The sequence below is a fragment of the Brachyhypopomus gauderio genome, chromosome 6 (genome assembly GCF_052324685.1).
Source record: "Brachyhypopomus gauderio isolate BG-103 chromosome 6, BGAUD_0.2, whole genome shotgun sequence".
Lineage (NCBI taxonomy): Eukaryota > Metazoa > Chordata > Actinopteri > Gymnotiformes > Hypopomidae > Brachyhypopomus > Brachyhypopomus gauderio.
The window spans coordinates 9,258,534-9,281,565 of NC_135216.1; the positions used below are offsets into that span (position 1 = coordinate 9,258,534).

General features: G+C 46.8%; 1 protein-coding gene across 4 annotated transcripts in view; it reads left to right on the plus strand.

Annotated features, from left to right (window-relative positions):
* The first annotated feature begins 2,321 nt into the window (after nt 1-2,321).
* phf14 (PHD finger protein 14) overlaps nt 2,322-23,032 on the plus strand; it is a 57,250-nt gene continuing 36,539 nt past the window's right edge. For 3 of the 4 annotated variants that reach the window (XM_077008521.1, XM_077008522.1, XM_077008524.1), the window contains exons 1-10: nt 2,322-2,380; nt 3,330-3,446; nt 4,690-5,345; nt 5,922-6,063; nt 12,853-13,012; nt 13,788-13,899; nt 15,077-15,214; nt 20,740-20,886; nt 21,204-21,474; nt 22,320-22,426. In XM_077008521.1, coding sequence (XP_076864636.1) covers nt 2,350-2,380; nt 3,330-3,446; nt 4,690-5,345; nt 5,922-6,063; nt 12,853-13,012; nt 13,788-13,899; nt 15,077-15,214; nt 20,740-20,886; nt 21,204-21,474; nt 22,320-22,426 — 1,881 coding nt within the window. In that variant the 5' untranslated portion in view covers nt 2,322-2,349. Of the gene's footprint in view, nt 2,480-3,329; nt 3,447-4,689; nt 5,346-5,921; nt 6,064-12,852; nt 13,013-13,787; nt 13,900-15,076; nt 15,215-20,739; nt 20,887-21,203; nt 21,475-22,319; nt 22,427-23,032 lie in introns of all 4 variants that reach the window. The other variant, XM_077008523.1, reaches the window with a different exon arrangement.

Sequence of the window (23,032 nt, forward strand, 5' to 3'; positions counted from 1 at the left end):
TGCACAGGCTTCTATCAGTTCTCCAGCTCCCAAACTGTCCATGCCCAAATTCCATCCATGAATGTTTAACTGTTTGCAAAGACACCACTGAGGGCCTGAATGGTTCAGAGTTATACTGTCCTGAGATGAAAATAATCATATCTAAAATGGCAATTAATTTTGTGTGGCCCTGCTCAGGGATGGCATGAAGATAACATCTTCACACATAGAGATGGTGTGTTTGTTATCAAATTCACTCAATTTCAACCTTGCAGTTTAGCAAAAAAGCTCGGAGGAAAGCAGTGGGAGGCTCGACCAAGATAAACGGTGCCCAACATGGTGTTGTATGATTTACGCCATATAAATGGATAAATATTTCAATTTAAATGCAAAATATTAAAGTGGTGGTGTAGGTGGGTGGGTGGAGGGCAGTAGATCAATGCAAGCATTCCATTACATGCCACTCCAGGATTCATAAATAACACCCTGCGCAATTATTCCTCCTCAAATGAGCTTTTTAAAGCTGCCTTGCTACAGTGCGTCCTTATAGTAATGTTTTTATTTCCTAAACCGTGTGTTCCTCTTGTTCTTAATGTAATTGGTTCTGTCTTCTGGCTCATCGAGCTGACAGATATTGGTGGGAGGACAGTTTTTCAAGATCTCTGTGCGTTACTGCAGGAGCAAGGCCCGAAGCACCCTGGCTATTGGTCGCGCTTTAAATCAAGGCACGCACGTGCAAACACAAGCACCTCCGCCTTTAGGAAAAGATGTTTTGCACATGTCTTGTGTGTACAAAGCAACAATTGCCAGTCTTGAATGTGGACCATCTGGGTCAGGTGTGTCAGGACCTGCAATAGAGCAAGATGTGTGGCCTGGCTGACAGCAGGGCAGGGCAGCCCCACCAATAAAAACGTGACTTAGTCCTCTCAGTGGGACAAAAGAGCCACGAGAAAGATCTATTAATTGTGTTAGTGAAGCAAATCATCAAGAGTGAAGAGGTAGGAACAGGTGAGGAGGCAGATAAAAAGACATCTCAGTCCGCATCACACCTGCGGTGAATGAAAATCAGTTTGCAAAATGTACAGTTTAAAAGGCAAAATAAAAAGAGTAAAACATTTCAACATGTGGACTTCGATTAGGACAAGGAAGCGGCAAATCGTTTCATATTTGAGCAGCATCAGCATCGTGTACAACAGGAAACCCCGGCAGCAAAAAGGGCGGTGACAATGACGGTGACGTTGATGGCTACCGTGATATCCCAAAAAAGTGTTTTGATGCTGGGAGATATAAAAAAAAAACGGTTGCTTTCGAGCACAATGCAGTGCCATTTGTCATCGAGCAAGGACAGTCGTAATCATCCCTCCCGCCTGCATCCCCATCAGTCTTCCCCTGCCGGGGATCAGGATCAATCTAGGCTCATTTATTTTAATCGTCTCCTGTTTTGCTAAACTGGCAAAGTCAACGGAGGACAATGGAAACAAACCTTGCTCTGAAAACAAGCCAAAACAGTAATTTCCCCCAATCATGGGGATGTTCTTGTTATTGTGCTCCTGCTACACGACTCCTGCATTCACCCTTTTACAGCCCCTTTATTTTGATCTCAGTATCACTGACTTTGAATGACAATATATGCATCTGATTATATATGTATGTTTTACAGTATATCTTTAAACCGATCTTATTACAATGGCACATTATGGAAATAAGAGCATTCAATCTGGGGATTATGGTGACTTTAAATTAAATAACACATTGGCTTAAAGGTATAAGAGACTGCTCTTTCTTTCTTTTTTAATATTAGTGTCATTTAATGGTGCCTGTTTGGTTGGATTAACTATTAGAATGCATTTAGGGTTCAATCATATTTCACAAGATCTAAGGGAGAGAACGGGATGACGTGGAGAAAATTAAATGCTAAGGCCACATAGACATGGTGGGTCTGGATCTACTGTGAGTTGGGCACACGGGAAAGTGTTATTATCTGGACGCAAAGACTGAAAGTGAGAACATACATAATAATAAAGGTAAGATTCTGCCCAAAAATAAAAACTGGGTTGTCTAAAGTAAGCTATAGTTTAATTTGGTAGCATCCAGCCTACTTGCTACCACAAAGTATCAAGCTATCTAGTCAGAATTACAATTGGACATCTGCAGCCTTATAAACGTGCAGGCACGTTTAACGTTTCCTTTCATATATTTTTTAACTGCACCATGCGGCAGTTAAATTGTCACAAAAAACGATAACAACTTTACATGCAATATGACAATGTTGCACTTAACTGGTATCGAGAAGTGCGGAAGAGAAAGCTCGCAGAGAGGAGAAGAGGTCCATACTGCCTCGATGCCCAAACTGATGCTGATGAGGTTGCTATGGTTCCCAAGCCCCACCCCTGCGGTGAACGTAAGCACAAACCGTAGTGACGTTGTACGCAGGATTTGAACAACTGCCCATTGTACCATTGTTCAAGCTAGCTAACTATCAAAGAACGAAATATATAAAGTAGGTGATGCACTTCATTGTGTTTTTGAGTTGTTTCGGGGGTATATGTGTCTAATTGAGAACCACGTAGGTAAAACCTAAAATAGCCCAGTAGATAGACGTCACCTTGTACCTTTCTGTAGGTTTGAATGATACTATTGCTAGCTTTGAGTGACTTGTTACTAGCTAAACGCGCTTGCACGGAGCTGCTAAGTTAGCTAGCATGTTAACTAGCTTCCTAGCTTAGCATTACCCTTTTACCTCACCACACCGGGCTAACGTCTAGCTAGTAGTCACGAAGAACGCGCTCGCGCTTCTATAGCACGCGCCATTTAGCCAGTCTCCGCCTACCTAGCAATACAGCTAGCAATGTAGCTAACTAGGGTTAGCTGGCGGTTTAGCCAGGAAGCTAGCTAAGCTAAGCTATCTAACGCTAGGCATGCTAATTGGGTAGCTAGGCAATTAACTAACGCCAGCTATGCTCCACAGGTACATTTGAAATTTAAATAAGGTTAAACCAAGTTAAATAAGCTGTTTTTGGTTTGTAGTTCTAAAATTAATTGGGGTTTCAGTGCGTGTTCTGCTCACAGCTGTCTGTATCTGTTTTGCTAGTTAGTTAGATTAGCCAAGTAGCTTAGCCGCCTAGCTCACAGCTTTGTGTTCCGTATGTAAGAATTTATGTGAAATCAACAGGCAGACTCGAATAAAACTGTATTGTTTAACTATTGAACTGTAGTATATCTATTTTTTTTAACCAGAAATGTGTTGTGATTGTGCCTGAAAGGATGTAGATGATAATGCTGGATGTGTGGTGATAACAGTGTTGTGATGGCGGTATTGTCCCGCACTGATTGCGGTTCTTGTGTTTCAGTGGACCGAGCCTCCAAACGCAGACAGGTGAAGCCCCTGGCCGCCTCGCTGCTGGACGCTCTGGACTATGACAGTTCGGACGACAGTGATTTTGAAGTGGGGGATGCCGACGCCTCAGGTAACTAATGGAGCAGGTCCGGTTTAGGTCCAGTTTTAAAGACCAAGGATCTTGTTCAGTCACATTTTTGAAAAAAGTCAGACCAGAAAAAATTATCCTAACCCAATAACAAAACCAAAACCCATGATGATTAGTGTTCTGTCAGTGAGAAAACACTAAACTGTTTGAAACCCCCCAAACAAACAAAAAAAGAATAACAAAATACTTGTATAAAAACAATTATAACTGTAATCCCCAAACAGAAAAGCCATTTGTTGAATGTGTGAAAGTACAGATAGATGTGGCTACAAGGCTTTGGTATAAGTTTTATGGGAAGCAAAATTAAGATATTACTAACAGTGGCAAGTGAGGAAAAACAGAATTGAAAATCAAAATGCTATTTTATTTGTAGAAGATAATAGCTATAAAGATCAGTATATTACAACTGGCCCACTTTATTGAAGTTTTAACACACAAAACAGGGACTGTAATCCCACAAGTTACGTGGTCTTTACAATTATGAAAATGCATCATTGTAGTGATTAAACATGCAGTTCCTGTGCACATGGCATTGGGTCTCTTTGCTGTTTAACTTGTTACTTCCAATTTGGAACAAAGGAGCATACTAGCAATCACATTTGGGGTGGGCAGTTTTCTGGATAGTTCGCATCATCGTGGTGTGTTTATTAATTGATTTGTTTATTTATTAATTGCTAGTATGGGAGACTCTTGGTAACGTAAAGGTGATGTTTCTATCAGTGTTTGTCTTTATGTCCCAGGCTTTCCCCAGCATAACTGTGAGCTAATTACTGACTGTTGATCCATTTCACTATTATGCATGACATCTGTACACTAAGATACCCCATGAGGACTCTGTAAGCATAGGAGTCACCTGATAATGTGATTCTAGCACACTGATTTCTGGAAGACCATGGCCTTGCTCTAATGGGTTAAAGTAACATCTAACTAATCTAAAAAACATCTAACTAACATCTAAAAAATCTTTATCAGTGATTAACCAGGTAGTAGAGATTTTGATGGTGATCATAACCGGACAGATTTATTTCAGAATAAATTGCTTTAAAACACGTCCTGTGTGGAGGCAGAGCCACATTGTAAAAGGCCTTCTTATTCATATCAACACAGCGTTCAGCAGACTGCAAATGGTGGATAATTTACTAATTAGCCTAATCAACACACAGTATTCATCTGAAATCTAATCTTAAGCATCACAGTTGTGTCTCTCTGTGTCCATGTCACCCAGGCTCTGAGGGCACAGGGATCGGCAGTGATGGAGAGGGCTCCAAAGACAGCATTGCGGGCACAGACAGTGAGTCGGCGGACGAGGAAGCCATCGACCAGGATGAGACCAAAGAGCTGCACGAAGACGAGCGCGATGAAGATGACGAGCAAGACGGGGAGAAGACCAAGGAGCGGCTCTCCGATGAGGGCAGCGGTAAGGAGCCCGGGGGGGCCTCCAAGAGCCGCAGGAAAGGAGAGAAGGCCTCGGAGGCGGAGCCCGGTGACAGCGGAGGAGGAGGCGTGTCCGAGGAGAGTCCCAAGAAGTGGAACTTGCGTCGGAACCGTCCCATGCTGGACTTCACCACCATGGAGGACCTGAACGAGATGGACGACTACGACAGCGAGGATGACAACGACTGGCGGCCCTCGGCGGGGAAGAGGAAGAGCAAGGCTGGAGGGAAGGAAAAGGCCGGCAGCGAGGAAGAGGAGGGCGAGGGCAGCGAGGAAGACGAGATCGAGGACGAAGACGAGGAGGACGAGGAGGGCGAGGACGGGAGCAGCAGCGACAGCGAGGAGGCGACGAAGAAAGCGAAGAAGAAAGCCGGCAAGGGCGGAGGAACGTACGACGAGGACGAGACCAACGACAGCCACAGCACTTCGCACGGGAAAGGAAACGAGGTGAGATGAGAGTGCCCCTCCTACTGGAGGACCTGTGTACTGCAGGGAGAATTACCTCCATGAGCGATTTCAGTCAGACGCAGTGTTTGTATGCAGTATGATGTCACACAAGCAAAAGCAGATGAAGATATAGACCTGCCCGTTGTCCTTGTTCAGAATGCAGAGCTGGCCTCAGGTTTTCAAGGTCACAGATATAATTTGCAGTATGTCAAAGTGAATGCACTCGGGAGTTCTGAGAGGATAATACAGTCAGATAATACAAGCAGTGGCTTTTAGCCTACACCGTCAGATTGGACTTTTCACAAGACTATTAGGTCTCACCTGATAATCGACTTATCTGAAAACTTGGGAGTCAGTATAGCGGATTGACTAATCCGTCAATCGCTGAGGTGAAATTAGGGTGAGAGATTGCTGGCTTTGCTGCATTTTGCTGGAAAAAGGCCCTTTTTTTTAACCTAATCTGAGATCAGCCTACTGTGTCAGTAGTGCTGTTTAACACCAGCATTTTGAGTCTGGGAGGCTGATCTCAGGTCAGCATGGCACAGGTATGCTCTGAGCTGTCTTTGCCGTGTGCAGGACACTCTGCTGGAGCGGGCCCAGCCGTGGAGCTCACAGCGGATGGAGCACATCCTCATCTGCTGCGTGTGTCTGGGGGACAACAGCGAGGACACCGACGAGATCATCCAGTGTGACAACTGCGGCGTGACCGTGCATGAAGGTAAACCCCTCCGCCACAGCGCAGCCTCAGCTCCTGACGTTTATCCGAAAGGCCTCAGCAAACCTTTCCAAAGTAGGAGTACGTTTAAAGTCTACAATATTGGGGAAGAATATCATCGGAAGGATATTTATGCTCGTCGTTCCCTCGGTAACACGTTTACCTTTAGCGAACAACTTAGCCGTCGCGCTTCCTCATCCTGAAAGGCTCCCTTCACGTCTGAATGGGGCCAGACTGCGTCTGTTGGTTTATACCATCCGCATACGGTCCCTCTGGTTACGGGAGTCCTCCCTGGTGCGTCTCGGGAGAGGCCCTGTGCTGTGCGGAGCGGCGTCCCGCGGAGCTGCTGCTCGGGAGGGGTGTGTGTGCGGAGTCCGCTTCATCATCCTGCATTATTAGCTCATTGTGTCTGTGACTTGTTGGAAACAAAATCAATTACTCTTTAAATCGTCTTTTGGCCTTGGCCTGCACTTTCAGACAGCCCTAGTTAACGCCCGCCATGCCCTGCTGGATCAACCTGACACCCCTAATTTCCAATTACTCATTTGGCTTTTATTTATTTATTATTTATTTACACACTGATTTATTTGCCGATGCCTTGCTGATTCGAGGCACCCACCCACACACAGAACCTGCAACGGTAAGTCTGAAATAAACAAGAAGTGTTGTCCTATTCTGAAGGCAATTAGAAAGTGTGCTTACGCGGATAACGTGAACATGATTACCACACCGGAAGGGCGTCTTGACAAATATGTCGCAGGTGGTTTTTTTTTTTTAAATCGTCAGTACAGGAGAGGTGAGGCGATGAGACATGGTCACCTGCTGGTGGCTGGCTAAATCAGAGTTCCCTCTTACACGTTTCCTTTTGACCCCTTCCTTTCCCCATGGACCTCTGAGAGTGAGTGTACAGCGTATGTGTACTGTGTGTGCGTGAGAGAGAGAACAAGGTAGATGTTGGATGGAGATATTGTTAACTGCATCATGTTGCAATTTTCTGAGCAATTTCAGCTCAGAATCATGTACTATAGGTAAACACACGCAGGAGTATAGGTAAACACACGCAGAGGTGTCATACTGTCACATTAAAAGTGTGTCATAACAACTACATATTAGTACACTGCCCTGTTTTTTTTTTTATATATATATAAACATACAGATTTTTCAGAAACGTGACATTGTGATACTTCACCATTGTGTGTGAGTGGGGCAGCGTCCGGCCCTGACAGGAGGGCATGTTCTTGCATTGTGATGAGAGGGTTCACCTGGCCTCACTGCTATTAGAGTGCAGCACAGGTTCTGCTGGTCCTGTTCTGCTGGAGAGGTGACGCATGGAGTTGACACACACACACACACACACACACACTATAGCACCAGCTCACTGGAACAAGCCATTTCATAAGCCAGTAACAGTGAATCAGGGGGCTGACCTTGAAGCCCCGGGGTCCGTTGATGTGCTAGGTGCAGTGTTGCAGAGTCAGCCCATGGCACCTCACGCACTCTTAATTCACAGACACACATGGAGCGTGTCTGTCTTTCAAACTCTCTTTCCGTCTTCCTTTATGTGTCTTTGCAAGCACACGCGTACATAAGAAGGACAGAGTGTTGGATAACATTTCCTCACCCTTCTTTGTTTCCTCTCCCTCCCTCTCTCCCTCCCTCTCTCCCTCCGTGACTCTGCTCTGAGAGCTGCTTAATCTCCATGAGAAGTGGCCTCAGAACGCCTGAGTGGTGTGCAGGGGGGCTTAGGCTGTGGGGAGAAGAAGCACTCCAGGCCAGTTCTTATCTACTTCTCTCGTACTCACGGCTGTCTGTTTTGACTCCTCGACGATGAACCAACAATCATACGTTGGCCGCTTCCACCGATCAGCTATGTAAATACCGACGGCACAGACAATGGTGTGGCTAATTGAAATCCACCCTCCTGTTCTTTTAAAATTCAACTTCAGTCATTTGTGGTGCAGAATTCTGTGCAAGGGATCTCTACAGAATTTCTGCAAAACCTTTTAATTGTATCGCTCAACTCTATTGTACTTGAGATTGATTTTACATTTTAAGCACGCTGTTGGTCCAGAGCGTGAGGGGATGCAAATGCACAGTAAAAGGTGTGAAGAAGGATGAATTATTGCTTCAACCCCACCCCCATTCTCCCCCAGGTCCTAAAGCACATAGAACTGTCTTTAGTATAGCATGTCGGTTGTATGTGGAGAGGAATGCCAGCAGCCTTGACTAGGGGGACAGATGTTTTGTTCCAGCAACTGTCTCTCTATGCCAAGTACCTGCCACGTTCTTGGGCCAGGTGTACTTTGATAGAGGGGGTGCTTTCAGGCCAGGGCTGTGGGGGCTAACTTCCTCTTAGGTCACCAGTGTGATGCCATTACCCAGAGGTCACTGTTTGTTCTGAAGGTTGTGGTTCGCTGGACAAGGCAGGCCGAGGCTAGGTGTCGGAACGTCGCTCGATCTTGGCTGGGATGCTATTGCCATGTTCTGTAGGTGAGAAAGATCACATGCAGGATGAGCGTGAATGGGATGTTTTTACATGGCACATTAGGTACAGAGTGGCAGAGGAGCTGATAGAAGAACATCAAATCAAATCAAATATATTTGTATAGCGCTTTTCACAACATATGTTGTCACAAAGCGCTTTACAGGATTTACAAGGTTAACAATACTATGGGTCCAAATCCCTAATGAGCAAGCCAAAGGCGGACATGGTCTGGATCTTCAGGTGAGGGTCAGATGCGAGGTTCTCAGATCTTCTGGAGGTCTCCTAGAGCAGATAGCACACAGGGTCGCGAGAACTGGCACAGGCACACCCATGCACGCCCAGTGCTTATGATGAGCGTTCAAGTACAGACTGTGATTTATGTGATCAGGGCTATAGAGTGTAGTCTGGGTTATTCAATTATGCCTCCATCGCCTTTTCCTAAATCGTTTATTCTTTGTCTTTGCTGTTCTCTTATTAAAAAAGAATTATGTAGTGAGACTATTAAAACTACCCCAATAAAAGGCATCGTATTGTGTATTAGTGGCCTTGCACTTATTGGACCACCAATTAAAATGCTGGTCGTATTGATTTCAGTGAGTTCTTAATGATGTCTGGACTGTAAAGTTAATTATTCCCCAAAAAGTGTGCAATTAATTTAAGTTGTTTACTTGCCTGAATGTGGACCATGTACAACACAATCACAAAGAATTCACATTTTTAGTTTAATTTTTTTCATATCTCTCTATTTAGTTTTTTTTTGTGATCAACAAATCCATGTTTGTGTCCTTTCTTAGGTAAATAACTTAAAGCTCAATTTTGTTTTAAGGTTTCTTACATGATGGTTTGGCAGTACAATAACTTATTCCTGTCCACTTTCCCTCTTTCTACAGCTATTACTGCCTTAACGTAATGGTGTTTACTGGTCTTAACTTGTCCTACTGTATCCTCTCGCCCCAGGGGAAAAAGAGGGGCCAGTGTGAACACAAGTCTTTTTTTTTTATTTTATTTTATACAGAAGTGAGCTTAACATGTTCTCATATCCATTCCACTGCACCTGGCCTTCACACCAGTTTATCCTTTCACACAGCTGGGTAATTACCGAATTAATTCAAATCAGGTGGCTGGCTCAAGGTTAAAAACATGCTCCCTGCTCTCGGTTTCTGAACTCCCAGCCTGCATGTTGCCTGAAATCCTCCCTGCTGCTAGTTACTTGCTTCTCGGGAGATGGGGAACGCATGTGCAGTTAACTAACGCTCAGTGTCCTGAAGGTTCTTCTACCCGACGTTCGTGGTGATGTATCGCTTGCGCCTGCTATATTACTATGTACTATATTTGTCACTGTTCATTTATCAGAACCACTGGGATTTCTTGGAAGACCACCACTCCAGTTAAGTGGATGTTTCGTTGGGTTGTACACTCTCCTGCCAGATCTTCATTATCTAGCTGATGATTAGTGTGGCTGAATAGACAACGCACTACCGAACCCCAGAGGGCTTCCTTCTTTAAATAATATTCATTTGAACATTCGAATCTGGGTGGTTAAACAGAGTCTTAGAAGAAATGTCCTAAAAGTTTTTCCCTCATCTATCATTTCAAAGCAGCTCACCCAGAACCCTTAGACCTGGATTTAAGGAGATTGGTTTTTTTTTTTTTTGTTTTCTGTCTTATTATCGAACTGTGATTGAGTGGTGCGGGTTGAGCGGAGGAAGCTCATCTCTGCTCTTCATCCTCGTTTCACTCCTCTCTCTCTCCTCCCTCCACTCGTCCCCGTCTGTCTAGGTAGGCAGCAGGTCTGTCAGTTCTAATTAGCTGTGCTCGTTCGCACCCTCATCCCGACTCCGTTCGACTCTTGGTCTCCGGGCTTCTGCTCTGGAGGCGGACTCCGCTAATAATACGAGAGCTCTCCGTTAGGCCCTCTCCGGCTAATCTTGGATGAGAGTCATCAGGATATGGCATAAGACAGCACTGGGAGTATTTCACCTCTGTCTCTCTCCCTCGCTTCTTTGCCCCTTCTTTCTCTCAGGTTCACTCGCTTTCTCAAATAAGGACTCCGTTTAATTTAATTTGAGAACAATGCAAAGTGCACGAATGCCGCTTCATGTTGGCAGTTCCGACAGTCCCGTGTTAACAGTTTATGGTTAAAATGCTGTAATTTCATTTCGATAAAAATTTTAGAGCAAGAGATTAGATCGATGAGAGACAGTAAAAGCCTTAATAATGCCATTTACATCAATATGGCCATAGTCATCAGCAGATATGAAATGAGTTACAAGACGATCAAGTTCATTATTTATAGTTCACTGGCCCTTGCTTTAAAAGGATGAATACAAAAATGCAATGCTCTGGATATTACAAGCTCTGGATGCATCCATGGGATGATGAAAGTTATTGGGAACACTTTTGACATTTCACTGTGTCATATGCACTGGTATCACACCCCATCACATACAGACACATACCAAACCACGTAACTCTTCTCATTAAATCTCCATTAAAAATACCCCTCTTGGTTCTTATGGTTGTCAACACCCACCCCCTTTGCCTCCATTTAACCGCCTAGCTCGTCATTTCTGACGAGGATAATCTTGACTTCTGGGATTATGAAGCTACCCCATGGTCATCACTCCCCCCCCCATCTTGGCTCATATTAGTCTGTACCCTGTGGCTTAGCGGTTCCAGCTTTGTATCTCGGTTCAAAAGGAACATCGCAGATTTGCTCGATGGTTCAGCAGTAAGTCCGTTAAAGCGGCACCCTGATCGGCGGGGGGCACCAGCGCTGTGGTTCAAAGCCCAGCGAGTATTAAGCGCCTAACTGTTGCCAGCAGTGCTGTGGTAATACCTTTCTCTAAGGACCTAACCACTGAGCTCAGCCGTGTGGACTCTCGGCTGGTGGTTCCTACTGCCCTTGCAGATCACAGTGGGGTTAAAAAAAACCCTCTTGTTTATCTTCCACAGAGAGGGGGAACCGTGCCCTGCACATGCCCCGTGCAGAAAGCATACACTGGTACGAGAGGAAAAAAAGAACGTCAGCTGTTTGGAAAAGCCAAGACTTTAGAACTAATTTACCTGTTGACGACCCGCCTGGCTCACTGAACCCAAGCTGTTTGAGGCCGGGCTGACGGACACTATTGCCCGGTCTTCCGTTCACTTTGAGTCTACTAGGAATTTTGCCCCTAGATGCTTCCTGTCCATTCACCTTCTTAAAAGTCATTATCTTTCAGTATCTCCATTTCCCAGTGGGCGCCGTGGAGCGCCAGAGCCACGGCCTCTCTCTCTCCTTCCTCATTCAGCCTCCTGGGCTCGGCGAGTTTGCTATGATAAGCGCGTGGAACTCCGAGTTTATTCGCCAGCCCCTCCCCACGCCGCGCAGCCTCCGGGCTGCTTTGTTGAATTAGGAAGGAGAGCGTTATCTCTGAAATGGCGGCGAGGAGCTGATTGCCGTCCTCATTGGTGGCACGGAGCACGTTTGCCGGGTTTAATAGGTGCCAGGGTAACCCGATCAGCGCAATAATTGTTTTTGCAGCCCTGGAAAATTAAGAAGACAATGTTTAGAATGCCTTCATTGGCTCGGTGCTTCAAGCCTTTCACTTGCGTGATATTACCATTTACTCGGATGGCCTCGTGCACCCTGTGGGTAGAAGTCGCAGGCGTGGAGAGAAGAGTGGAGAGAGTAGCGGGTAATGTGGAGGCAGACGGGTGATGAGGTGTTTCAGCGTGTCATCGCTCTGACACGAGCGTTCTCTCAGCATCTCGGCAAGTTTATCGAGGACAAAGTGATGCAATATTCTTATAGGGCTGATTATATTTGGAAGGATCTTTGCAATCAGATATTGGTGTTTTACTGACTGGTTTAAACTGAACCGTTAAATATATATTTTTGGTAAATATATTTTTACATATTTATTATATTTTATATGTATTATTGTTCTTTGGGTGTGTCTCTTTTTGACTAGAGACTTTAAAAACAACAACAGCAAAAAAAAAAAAAAAAAAAACACCTGTAAATATGTTTAGATATCAGGTGCAATCAACAGCCCAGAACACAAAGACTGCCTAAATAGCTAATTACCAGCTAGCTAATTCACTATAACGTTATCAAGCAAAGGAGTAGTCGGATTCCTGCTGCACGGTTTCATGATCTCACCTCTTTCACAAAAAAAACGAGTGGTGAGTGAGTGGGAGGAACAGTGTTTGGTCAGTCTGGTCTAGCTTTCTAAAGTGAGGTCTTTTCACCATAGTTACAAAGTTAAATGATTGCATGAGTTCGACTGCTACTACTGATATAATGACCAGTTTTCCCACTTCAGGTTGCTATGGAGTCGATGGTGAGAGTGACTCCATCATGAGTTCGGCTTCGGAGAACTCCACAGAGCCGTGGTTCTGCGACGCCTGTAAAAACGGTGTCAGGGCCAGCTGTGAACTCTGCCCCAGCCAGGATGGGATTTTCAAAGAGACGGACGCCGGAAGGTGCGTTTTTAACGCTATCTTTTAAAGTTCATTTCTTTATTTGTTTTACTTGTTTATTTTCGGAGCGGGATAAGTGTAACTTTCTGGATTTCGCTCTGCTCAGCAACTTCACGAAAATTGGTTTGTTGTTCATTAAGACCTTGGAGGAGAAGTAACACGAGGCTGAGAACTCTCAGAGAAACGGAGAGCGGGGTAATAGGAGAGAGGTGGGGCTGGGAGAGAGCTGCGGAGGGAGAGAGGGAGGAAGAGAGAGAGGGGGGGGGGTGGGGGTAGGTGGGGTGTGGGCTGTGTGGAGCGTGGAGACTCGAGCCACGTTATCGCTGATAGTGTTCCTCAGCTTGCCTGCACCCGAATTTGCTACTTCACTAGAGCATGAAAAACACAGCAAATTAAAGTGTGGAGCGTGTGCTTGCCAGAGATGGATATCTTTATATTGGACTTCGGATTCCCGTGCTCCCAAGTCTGCATTTGAAATTTTGTCAGAAGAAATGGTCAAGTTAGAGCCCGTTCGAACCAGCAATTGAGGATTTCCTAGCCTGAAAGTGGCGTAGGGGACAGAATCTAGTGGAGCATTGCAGTTCTCTCCCCAGCCGTGTTTTGTGTTTGTGTAATAGTTGTAGATTGTCTTTTTGAATATAGTATGCATTCTTATCTTCATAAATAGAGGCTAAAGCTGCAGCCTAAGATGAAAGGTTTGTCAGCACGCAGTTATATTGATGAACTGACCCCTGATCAGTGTTAAGACCAGCCCGATGGGCTTGTGTTCTTTTCAAAGGTGGGTGCATGTGGTGTGTGCCCTCTACGTTCCAGGGGTGGCATTTGGAGATATTGACAAACTGAGGCCAGTAACTCTTACAGAGATGAACTACACCAAATATGGTGCCAAAGTAAGTATGAACATGTTCAGTGTGACTTTGAACTTGTATTGTACTTCACGCTTCACTCTGGGATCTCTGTGCTCTACACCGTGGCCCCCGGGGGAACTGAATCTCCCACGATATCAATAAAGTATAACATAACAATTACTTAACATGGCCTTTACTTTTATCATACATTTCTGGTTCTGCAAAGTAACTATCCAGACCTTAATCCTAGTCTTGCTGTCTGGTGTTCTTTTAATCAGCTTCATGAGGCAACCACCCTGGACGCACACACACACACACACACACACACACACACACACACACACACACACACACACACACAGTTATAATATAGTAGTAATAATATCACTATACCCATATGCAGATATACCGTATATGGATCAGTGGCCCAGCAGCCCCAGTGCTTCTCCAGTCACACAGTCTATATGGAAAGTATAGGAATGTGCCCTTAATCCACCTATTGGGACTCATTTAGTAATGAAGATTTCATAACAGTTCTTCCGCCTGCCTGGAGTCTGTTCTCTGCATTCCTCCAAAGACCTTACATGTTGAATTGTGACATTCTGACATTTTCTTTACGTGAAAGTAAGTTTGAGGGTCAGTAAGCCAGAATAGAGTACATATACAGTGCAGCAAATTACTTTTAAAAGCACTTCAGAGGCTTCCTTTAATGTTTTTTTTTCTTTAATGTTTGAAATAAAATTGCTCCTGAAAAGACTATTATTATTTTAATTTTGAGCTCCTGTAATTGACATATTTTCAGGGTTGTGAAACGGTGACCTTCTACCTCATCAGGTGCTGACAAAGTCAAACAGGCTTTTAGTGTCTGCTTGTCCAGCTTATCACTAATGGACAACTGTGCAATAAAAATGAATTTAGTCACTTTATAATGATTATCTGTGCACTTTCACATTCATTCTCTATTACACAACCATTACGCAGAGCTCCTCCGATTTACTTCTTTGAAACTATACATAATCTAAGATGATTACTGCACAAGACAACATATCAGTGCGAAGTGTTTGACAATAATAGCATTTGAAAAGCATTTAAATTGTAAATGTATTTCATTTTAAATAAATAGCCGAATGTCCCCACCAGATAGTTGGCTGCTTGTGACATCAAAGAAAAGGCTGTTGATCAGTGGGTTTGCGTTCACGAGTGTTGTTCGTGTGTGCAGGAGTGCAGCTTGTGCGAAGACGCCCGCTTTGCCCGCACGGGCGTGTGCATCAGCTGCGATGCCGGCATGTGCCGTTCCTATTTCCACGTGACGTGCGCTCAGAGGGAGGGGCTTCTGTCCGAGGCCGCGGCGGAAGAGGTGAGCGAGGGTTGCGCTGCCCCCTGGGGACCGTTTGGCGCACACTCACACTCTGAGACCTTCACAGGCAAGAGTGATGGTCAGACCAGCTGCGGTCTGCTCCTGACACATTGTAGAAGAATCATTGTTCTGGCGAAAACATGGTGAGAATAAATAACGATTTCCCCGATGGGAATTTTATGATGGGTTGAGTTAAAAAGATTTAAGTCGGAAGTGTTCCTCTGACAACTCTATAATGGAAATTTCCTTAACTCGATGATATCCTCGGCAGGCTTTTTGATCTAATCTATCGGCATCTTTTTTTCTGTTTGATCCATCATGGCGCTATATCCTTTCATAAAGCCCATGTGTGGGAGCTGTGTTTGCTGTCCTGTGTGTGTGTGTGTGTGTGTGTGTGTGTGTGTGTGTGTGTGTGTGTGCGTGTGCATGCACGCACAGTGTAATAATGCAGCTCTAAGCTGCCCTGAGTCCTTCATTATTTCTGAGGATCTCCGTACGCAGGTGTGTTCACACCGTGCTACTACTGGGTGTGCTCTCGGTGCATTATGGGAAAAATGGCAGAGCCAGGATACAGGAGGCATTAGGGTTTATTCCTGCTGACGGCCATTGCCAAGATGGTGTGATGATCAAACAGCTCCCTGGATGCTTCTGCCCTGTACAGAATCCTGCAGGGTGTCTATAGGGGGGCGGGGCTTCTCCCTCAGGCAGGCGGTGCCAAGAGCGTTAGCGTATTTTCACAGCCCCATACCTGCAAGTGTTTAGTGAGATCAGACAGGCTCAAACATCAAAAGTGGCGAGACGTCCGTTAACTCACAAGGTGTCCTTTAGCTTCACGTTAGTCGCAGGGCAAAATCCCCAAATCTTAATTAGTGCTAATCGTCAGGGTTAGCTCGGCTTTCCGCCTTACTCTGGGGATCAGTTATCCCCAACGGAACAAGTTCAGGAATTCTCCCAGTGCTAGCTCGTGGCTACAGGCCATCAATTTTATGGACCAAATATGTAGGCTGTATCGGGGGGGGGGGCCTGTGGCATAAAGGTGGCGCTCGGCACTGATAAACACTTGGGGGTTGGGAGACCTGCTTGCGGCAATCCACTTAAACCACTCAGCTGTGCAAAGGGCCTCGTATCAACGGCTAGGCGCGCTGATAGTGTCCAGCGAGACACCTTAAGCCTAAACGATTCGGCGGGCACAGGGAGCCGGGAAATGGCGGTTCCAGGGGGGCCTTGAGGGGGCGTGGGGGGGAGGAGGGGTGGGCAGGGTTCTGCACACGGGCAGACGCACGCAGGTGGAATTCAGGGCCGTTGAGGAGAGACTGTCTCCTGGGTAATGGCTCAGACGCAAGGCAGACGTTGCAGGCCCATAATGTTAAGAATAAGATAAGAATAAGAAAATACTTTCCCAAGGGAAATTTGTGCATCACAGCAGTACCGTCTCTCACAGAACAAACACAGCAATACAATAAAATACAATAAGATAAAATAAAATAAAATGACATAAAAATAAATCCCAATGAGGGTTTCATCGCTTATATGTAAGACATAAAGCAGTGTAATACAAATGTAAAAGAATAGGATTAATAATATCTTGTGAGCAATGTGCAAACATTATTATTTTACATTGTACATAATGTTTAGTGTGATTGTTAAGTGGTGAGGAAGACAAGGAGTGGTTAGGGTCCACCCTGCACTGATTGTTTATGGAGGGAAACCGCACGATACATCGGTAACATACTGTCCCTCTAGTAACAGCAGCAAGGTGATGAGTTGGACAGTTTAAAAAACAGACAGCAAAAATGTCCTCCTCTGCCTCTCCGTAGGACATTTGGAGGGGGTGCTGACGGTGCTCTTCATCTTAACAAGTCTGTGGTAAAGGGGTTGAGGTGTGGTGTTTAGAATCCTCCACCTTCTCCACCATCACTCCCAGTAGGCCCAGTACAGGTCCAGCGCACCACCATATCGAACCAGGCGTTGGATACTCGACCGATACTCGGGGTCGACCAATTATTGACCCCCGTCGATATTCCGATCCACTATTCAGCATTTTCCATAGTTCAGTCATAATTGGCAATTGAACGTGATTTCTTGTCAATATTAATTTACATTTTTTAAATTGTTATTTTAATGTATGCTTATGTTTGATACAGACAAAAACACATCTCTGTAGTCTGGCCCAAATTATCTTAATCCACAGTATTATTGGAGGACTTTATATATGAATGTAGGGTTGCAGCGGTAACCGGTTTCACGGCATACCACGGTATTAAAATACACGGTTATCATACTGCGTGCGTTTGCTTATTACCGGTAAAAGGCAAGCCAGCGGAGAAACTCACCCGCGCATGAGCAACTCCGCTACGCACACAGCGGTCAGAATGGCAGAAAGTGCATCATCTCCGTCCGCCTTTAAAAAAAAAGGCTAAACTAAAATCAGCAGTGTGGGACTATTTCGGATTCCCGCCGAACGCACCCGAGGATGGTTATCCGATTTGTAATCAATGTGGCCGGAAAGTCGCAGCTAAAGGAGGGAATACGTCGAACCTGTTCTCCCATCTCCGAGAACACCACCTGAAAAACGTTTGTTGTAATTTCTTTAAGGGCCAGTGTATCTTTTAATAATATAAGTAACAAACTGTGATACCGTGATACCGCGGTATTTTCTGAGACGGTTATCATACCGTGAAAATCTCATACCGTTGCAACCCTATATGAATTACACATCAAGAACAGCGTACAAGCACTTCTGTGGGTCCTGTGGATCCTGCTATTGGAGTGGTAGAAACATTTGCTGTTTTCGACTAATGGAGGAACGAAGCAGCACTCGGAGTCATGCCGCGGTTCAAAAACAATGCGTTCGGTCACATTTCGCTCACTCTCTCTCACACGCACGCCTGCAGGTGGTAACTGTCAGTATTCTTCTCGCGCGGTTTTTCTTTCGGCGCACAAAGCACGCCCTAACCAAACTCACGTGGATCGTGAGTGCAGCGTGAACCCTGCCTGAAGCGCCACAGACCCATGCTGCTTCTACGGTGTGTGTGCGTGTGCGCGTGTGCGCGCGTGTGTGTGTGTGTGTGTGTGTGCGCGCGCGCGCGCCTAAAGCCCAGTTTGCGGCTGCTTCCTGCTTCGGTCTGGACGTGACCTGCCGTGGTAATTTGCATGTATAAAAACATGGTGGGAAATAGGCCTGAGAATGGAGAAGAGCTTTACTGAATCCTTCATGGAGACGATAATACAGTATCTGTTAACAACTCGGTCATGGTGACTACGTTTTTACTGCGTGACTCAATCTAAATCAGCTTCTGTTCTGAGGCATTTTGTCATAGTTTTCTGTTGAAAAGTTAAAATACTGATGAATAGTGAAAATTAGGTTAAAACTTTAATCTGGACCTTTCTCAGGGTTTAGGTACACATATACTCCAGGCTTGCGATTTTCTGTTTTGCTTTTGGAACTAGATGGCGTGATAAAGTGAAAATGTTCCGGTCTGCCATCTAGGTGCACTCCAAGGCCTTTGTAGTTGACCTCTCAGTTACTGCGGACAGAGGTCAGAATAGGCTTATTCATGTGGACGTCCACAGCCAGCTCCATCGTCTTACTCGTGTTTAGTTGCAGACGGTCCAGGCTGTCCCGCTCCCCGACGATCTCAGTCCTCCGTATTCTGCCTCGGCTGTCTGCCCATGCAGCCTACGATGGCTGAGTCATCAGAACGTTTGTGAAGGTGGCGTGACCTGAAGTTGGAGGTGTACAGGGTGAACAGGAATGAAGATGGAACAGTCTACCTGAGGAGGGGGGTGAGGGGGCGGTCCCAGTGCTGTTCAACACTTAGGCTGCTCCTTAGCACTCACATACTGATCAGGTAGTCTGTAATGAAGTTCATAAGCAGAGCGTCCATTTGCATGTCCTTGAGTTTGTCTCCCAGCGGTAATGGCGGTATGGCGTTAAAGGCAGTGAAGAACAAGAAGTCAAAGGGGACCCTGTCTTGGGCACAGGGACCAGACATGATGTTTTGTGCGACTGGTGAGGGGGTGGGGTGGGGTGAGGAGGGTGGGGGATCGGGGGGGGGGGGTCAGTGACCTGAGTTTTGCTGACGCTGTTCTGTAAGATGATTTGGGGATGGTTGAGGTGCAGGGAGTCCGCCAGTGATTCCACCGTGTCAGACCTTTAGAAGAAGAGGTTGATCTCGTTGGCCCTGGCCCACACAGTCCTTTTCTCACACATCTGCGGTTCTAATAGGAGCTGGTGACTCTTCTCACGCCGGTCCACACTCCCTGTTGTCGTGATGTAGCGTTACCTCAGTCTTCCTCTCATTTGCGTCTCTGCCCTCCTGATCTTAATATTCCGTTTTTTTCTGGACTCTCTTCATTTCCACTCTGTCCCATTTGTACCCAAAATACTCTTTCTGTCATTAAAGAGGGACTTTATATCCCTAGTAATCCAGACTTTGTTGTTTAGGAGACCTTATAATGCAGTAATTAATGTAACTTGTGATGTATTTAGTCAGTTTATCTATATCTTGTCCCTATGGCTCAGTTAGAACCTCCCAGTTCAGAGCCCACGTAGCCTCTCAGAGCTCCAGTCCCAAAGTGTCCGTCTCCGGAATATTCCGGTGGGAGCGGGTTGTCCGCTGATCGAGAGGCTTGTACTGGGGCGAGAGGCGGGGCTATGATCCCATGTGCCCGGTGGGAGGAGCTTTGTGGCGCGGGAACGCTCCGGCTTCCTGTGAAAAGGCCTCGCCGGCTCGCCTCAACGTTCCCGGGAAACCACGGCGTGAAAAGTGAGGAAGCACCGACCTGTTGTGGTGGAGCATCCGTCACAGTTATCTGCACACGCACAGACCCTAGTGCTCCAGGTGTCATTACCACGGAGCGCAGAAGGGCTGAGCCTGCTTCTCCGCATGCACTCCTATCTGCCCTGATAATGAAACCATACATTAGCATTATCAGACATACCGGGATTGGAGAACACAAAATGATTTCTGGAGGACTGGCCACGTAAGGGTATCTGGAAATGTGAGAGGATGCATAATACTTTAGATTGTGTTTTTAAATCCACATACTTGCACTGCGTGGTTCTCTGCAGAATGCGTCAAATGGGGACTATAATTGGAGACCGATGTTACAACTTCTGCTTAGATTGTAGTTACGGTTGAATCTTGGGAGTCTTTGTTGGGTTCAAGTCTTCTTGCTGCCAACATAGTTGTGTCCTGGCAACGGCTTCTAAACCAGATAAAATGACACCCCACCGGTCCAGGACACTGGACTGTGATCAGTCAGTTTCTCTCTTGAGTTTCAGGTTCTCATTATTTTAGCCAGAAAACACTGTACCTACCAATAAGGCAACAAAGCAGATTACATCTGTTTATCACAGGAATGCACACGCTCACCAAATCCCGCACATACTTCACCCGCTTTGTCTGTGCGAACGTCCCGCGACCTTTAAACGTTCGCTCTCCGTCTTACATCTCCAGTCTGGTCCCCTGGCGTGTTAAACTACTGCGTCTCCACCCGTCTGTGGTCGTGTCTCTCCGCAGGACATCGCCGACCCGTTCTTCGCCTACTGCAAGCAGCACGCCGACCGCTTTGACAGGAAGTGGAAGAGGAAGAACTACCTGGCCCTGCAGTCCTACTGCAAAGAGTCCCTGCACGAGAGAGAGAAGCAGCTCACCCCGGAGGCCCAGGTCTGTTTCACGCCTCCCCCCCCACCGGTCTGTTTCACGCCTCCCCCCCACCTTCCACAGGATCAAAGCACCATGTTCTCTAGTCTCTCCACTACAGAATGTCCGTAAACTCTGTAAAACAGTCACTCGGTGACCTTTCGAGCTCATTTCTGTCACGTTTTGTCTATTATATACTTTATATGGACTCTATTTTATGGCATTGTTAGTTTTCTGTGGAAATAACCCAGGGGTTAAGCGTCATTAGAGGCCACCGGTTCATGGTTGGGGTCCGCGTGGCGAGCCTCGCCCTAACCCTGTGCTTTGGGTCGACTCCCCAGGCGAGGATCACCACGCGCTTGCAGCAGTACCGGGCCAAGGCGGAGCTGTCGCGGAACACGCGGCCGCAGGCGTGGGTGCCGCGGGAGAAGCTGCCCCGCCCACTCACCTCCAGCGCCTCCGCCATCCGCAAGCTGATGCGCAAGGCGGAGCTGATGGGCATCAGCACGGACATCTTCCCAGTGGACACGTCCGACACCAGCGCCAGCGTGGACGGGCGGCGCAAACACAAGCAGCCCGCCCTCACCGCCGACTTCGTCAACTACTACCTGGGTGCGTGGCAGATCTAGCGCCAGGCGGCGTGGTGCGGAACGCCGGTCTTCACACTTCGCCTTTACACTCATTATTTTGGTACCGTTTTAATGCCCAGCGGGCAAAGAAGTGTCATGCATCTCTCAAACATCTCCGCCACCATCTGCGTTATCAGCGTTTGTCGTTCAAATATTGCAGACACTTTTTTTTTATATCATGTTTTAAACCTGTACTTGTGATTATGTAGTGAACATCTGCAGTTTTCATCTAATAACTGCTGGCTGGATGTTGCTTACCCTTTAAAAGGGCAAATGGGGCACATGGGGGCATAGGGGGGCACCTGGGGGGGCTCCTCCCTGCCGGCTGCAGTGTTCTTCCCTGGACAGCCAGGAGACACGTGTGCTTCTCTGAACTACTGTAATGTTCTAAAGACCTTAAAATGAGCCCACCAAGCACATTAGCGGGCCAAACCAGAAAGCCGAAGCTTCGCCCGTCTGAATGGAGAACCCCCGCGTCCCCCACGTCCCCCGCGTCCCCGCTCCTCCCGCCCTGCAAAACAGCGGGCGGAATTAAGAGAGCGAGAGCCAGACATGCATTCCACTCGGCGTGTGGCCTCGCAAAGAGCCACTCGCCCTCCGAATGAGTGATGCTAAGAGCAGATGTGTGGGGTAACCTTGGGTGTACGCTCCATTAGGCTCCAGCAGGAGGCCTACCCTCTATCAGTTCTCTCTCTCTCTCTCTCTCTCTCTCTCTCTCTCTCTCTCTCTCTCTCTCTCTCTCTCTCTCTCTCTTTGATGCGCTTATTTCCTCCTGTAAGTACATGAGCGCTGCCGCATTGATCCCTGTGTGTGTCCGTCGGTATTCAGAGCGCAACATGCGCATGATCCAGATCCAGGACAACATCTCGGAGCAGAAGAACCTGAAGGACAAGCTGGAGAGCGAGCAGGAGAAGCTGCACGTGGAGTACAACAAGGTACGGGAGAGAAGTTCTCCACGTCCGCCTCCACACCCTCCTCTCCGGCCCTCCTGCGTGCGGAGAGAGCAGGCAGGCGGGGGCGATTAATCACCGCCGTCGGGGTGAAGTTCTCCTCCTCTTCCCGCTGTTAGGTCCTTTCACTTCGCAGCCTTCCTTTCGTATTGGCGGACATTTTCCGCTAAACGACGACCTCGTCCTCCTCCGCCGAACGCCGATTAGCGTGCGTTTATTTACCTGGATGTTTCTTAAGAAGCCCACGACAGGAAGGGACAATAGCACCTATACTCGCTTGTACGCCTGCACCACCACCACCACCACCGCGGCCCCTCCGTCGTATTTTCCGGCCTTTTTGAGTGTTCGAGAAACCCGGCAGTATGCGATTGAATTCCGCAAGGCCCGATCTTGCGAGGGGGGGAGGGGTGTAAGCAGAGGGAGTTAATGTTGCGTTCACTCTGCCCGCGCGACACATATTAAACGTTATTAATGGAGTGTGTGTTGCTAATTGCTCCGCTTGAATCGCTTTAAGATGACTCTGGCCTTGGGAGAAGGCGGTGACAAATTGCCGTTGGACGCAGAGGAACCGTTACAGCGCACATAAAGCAG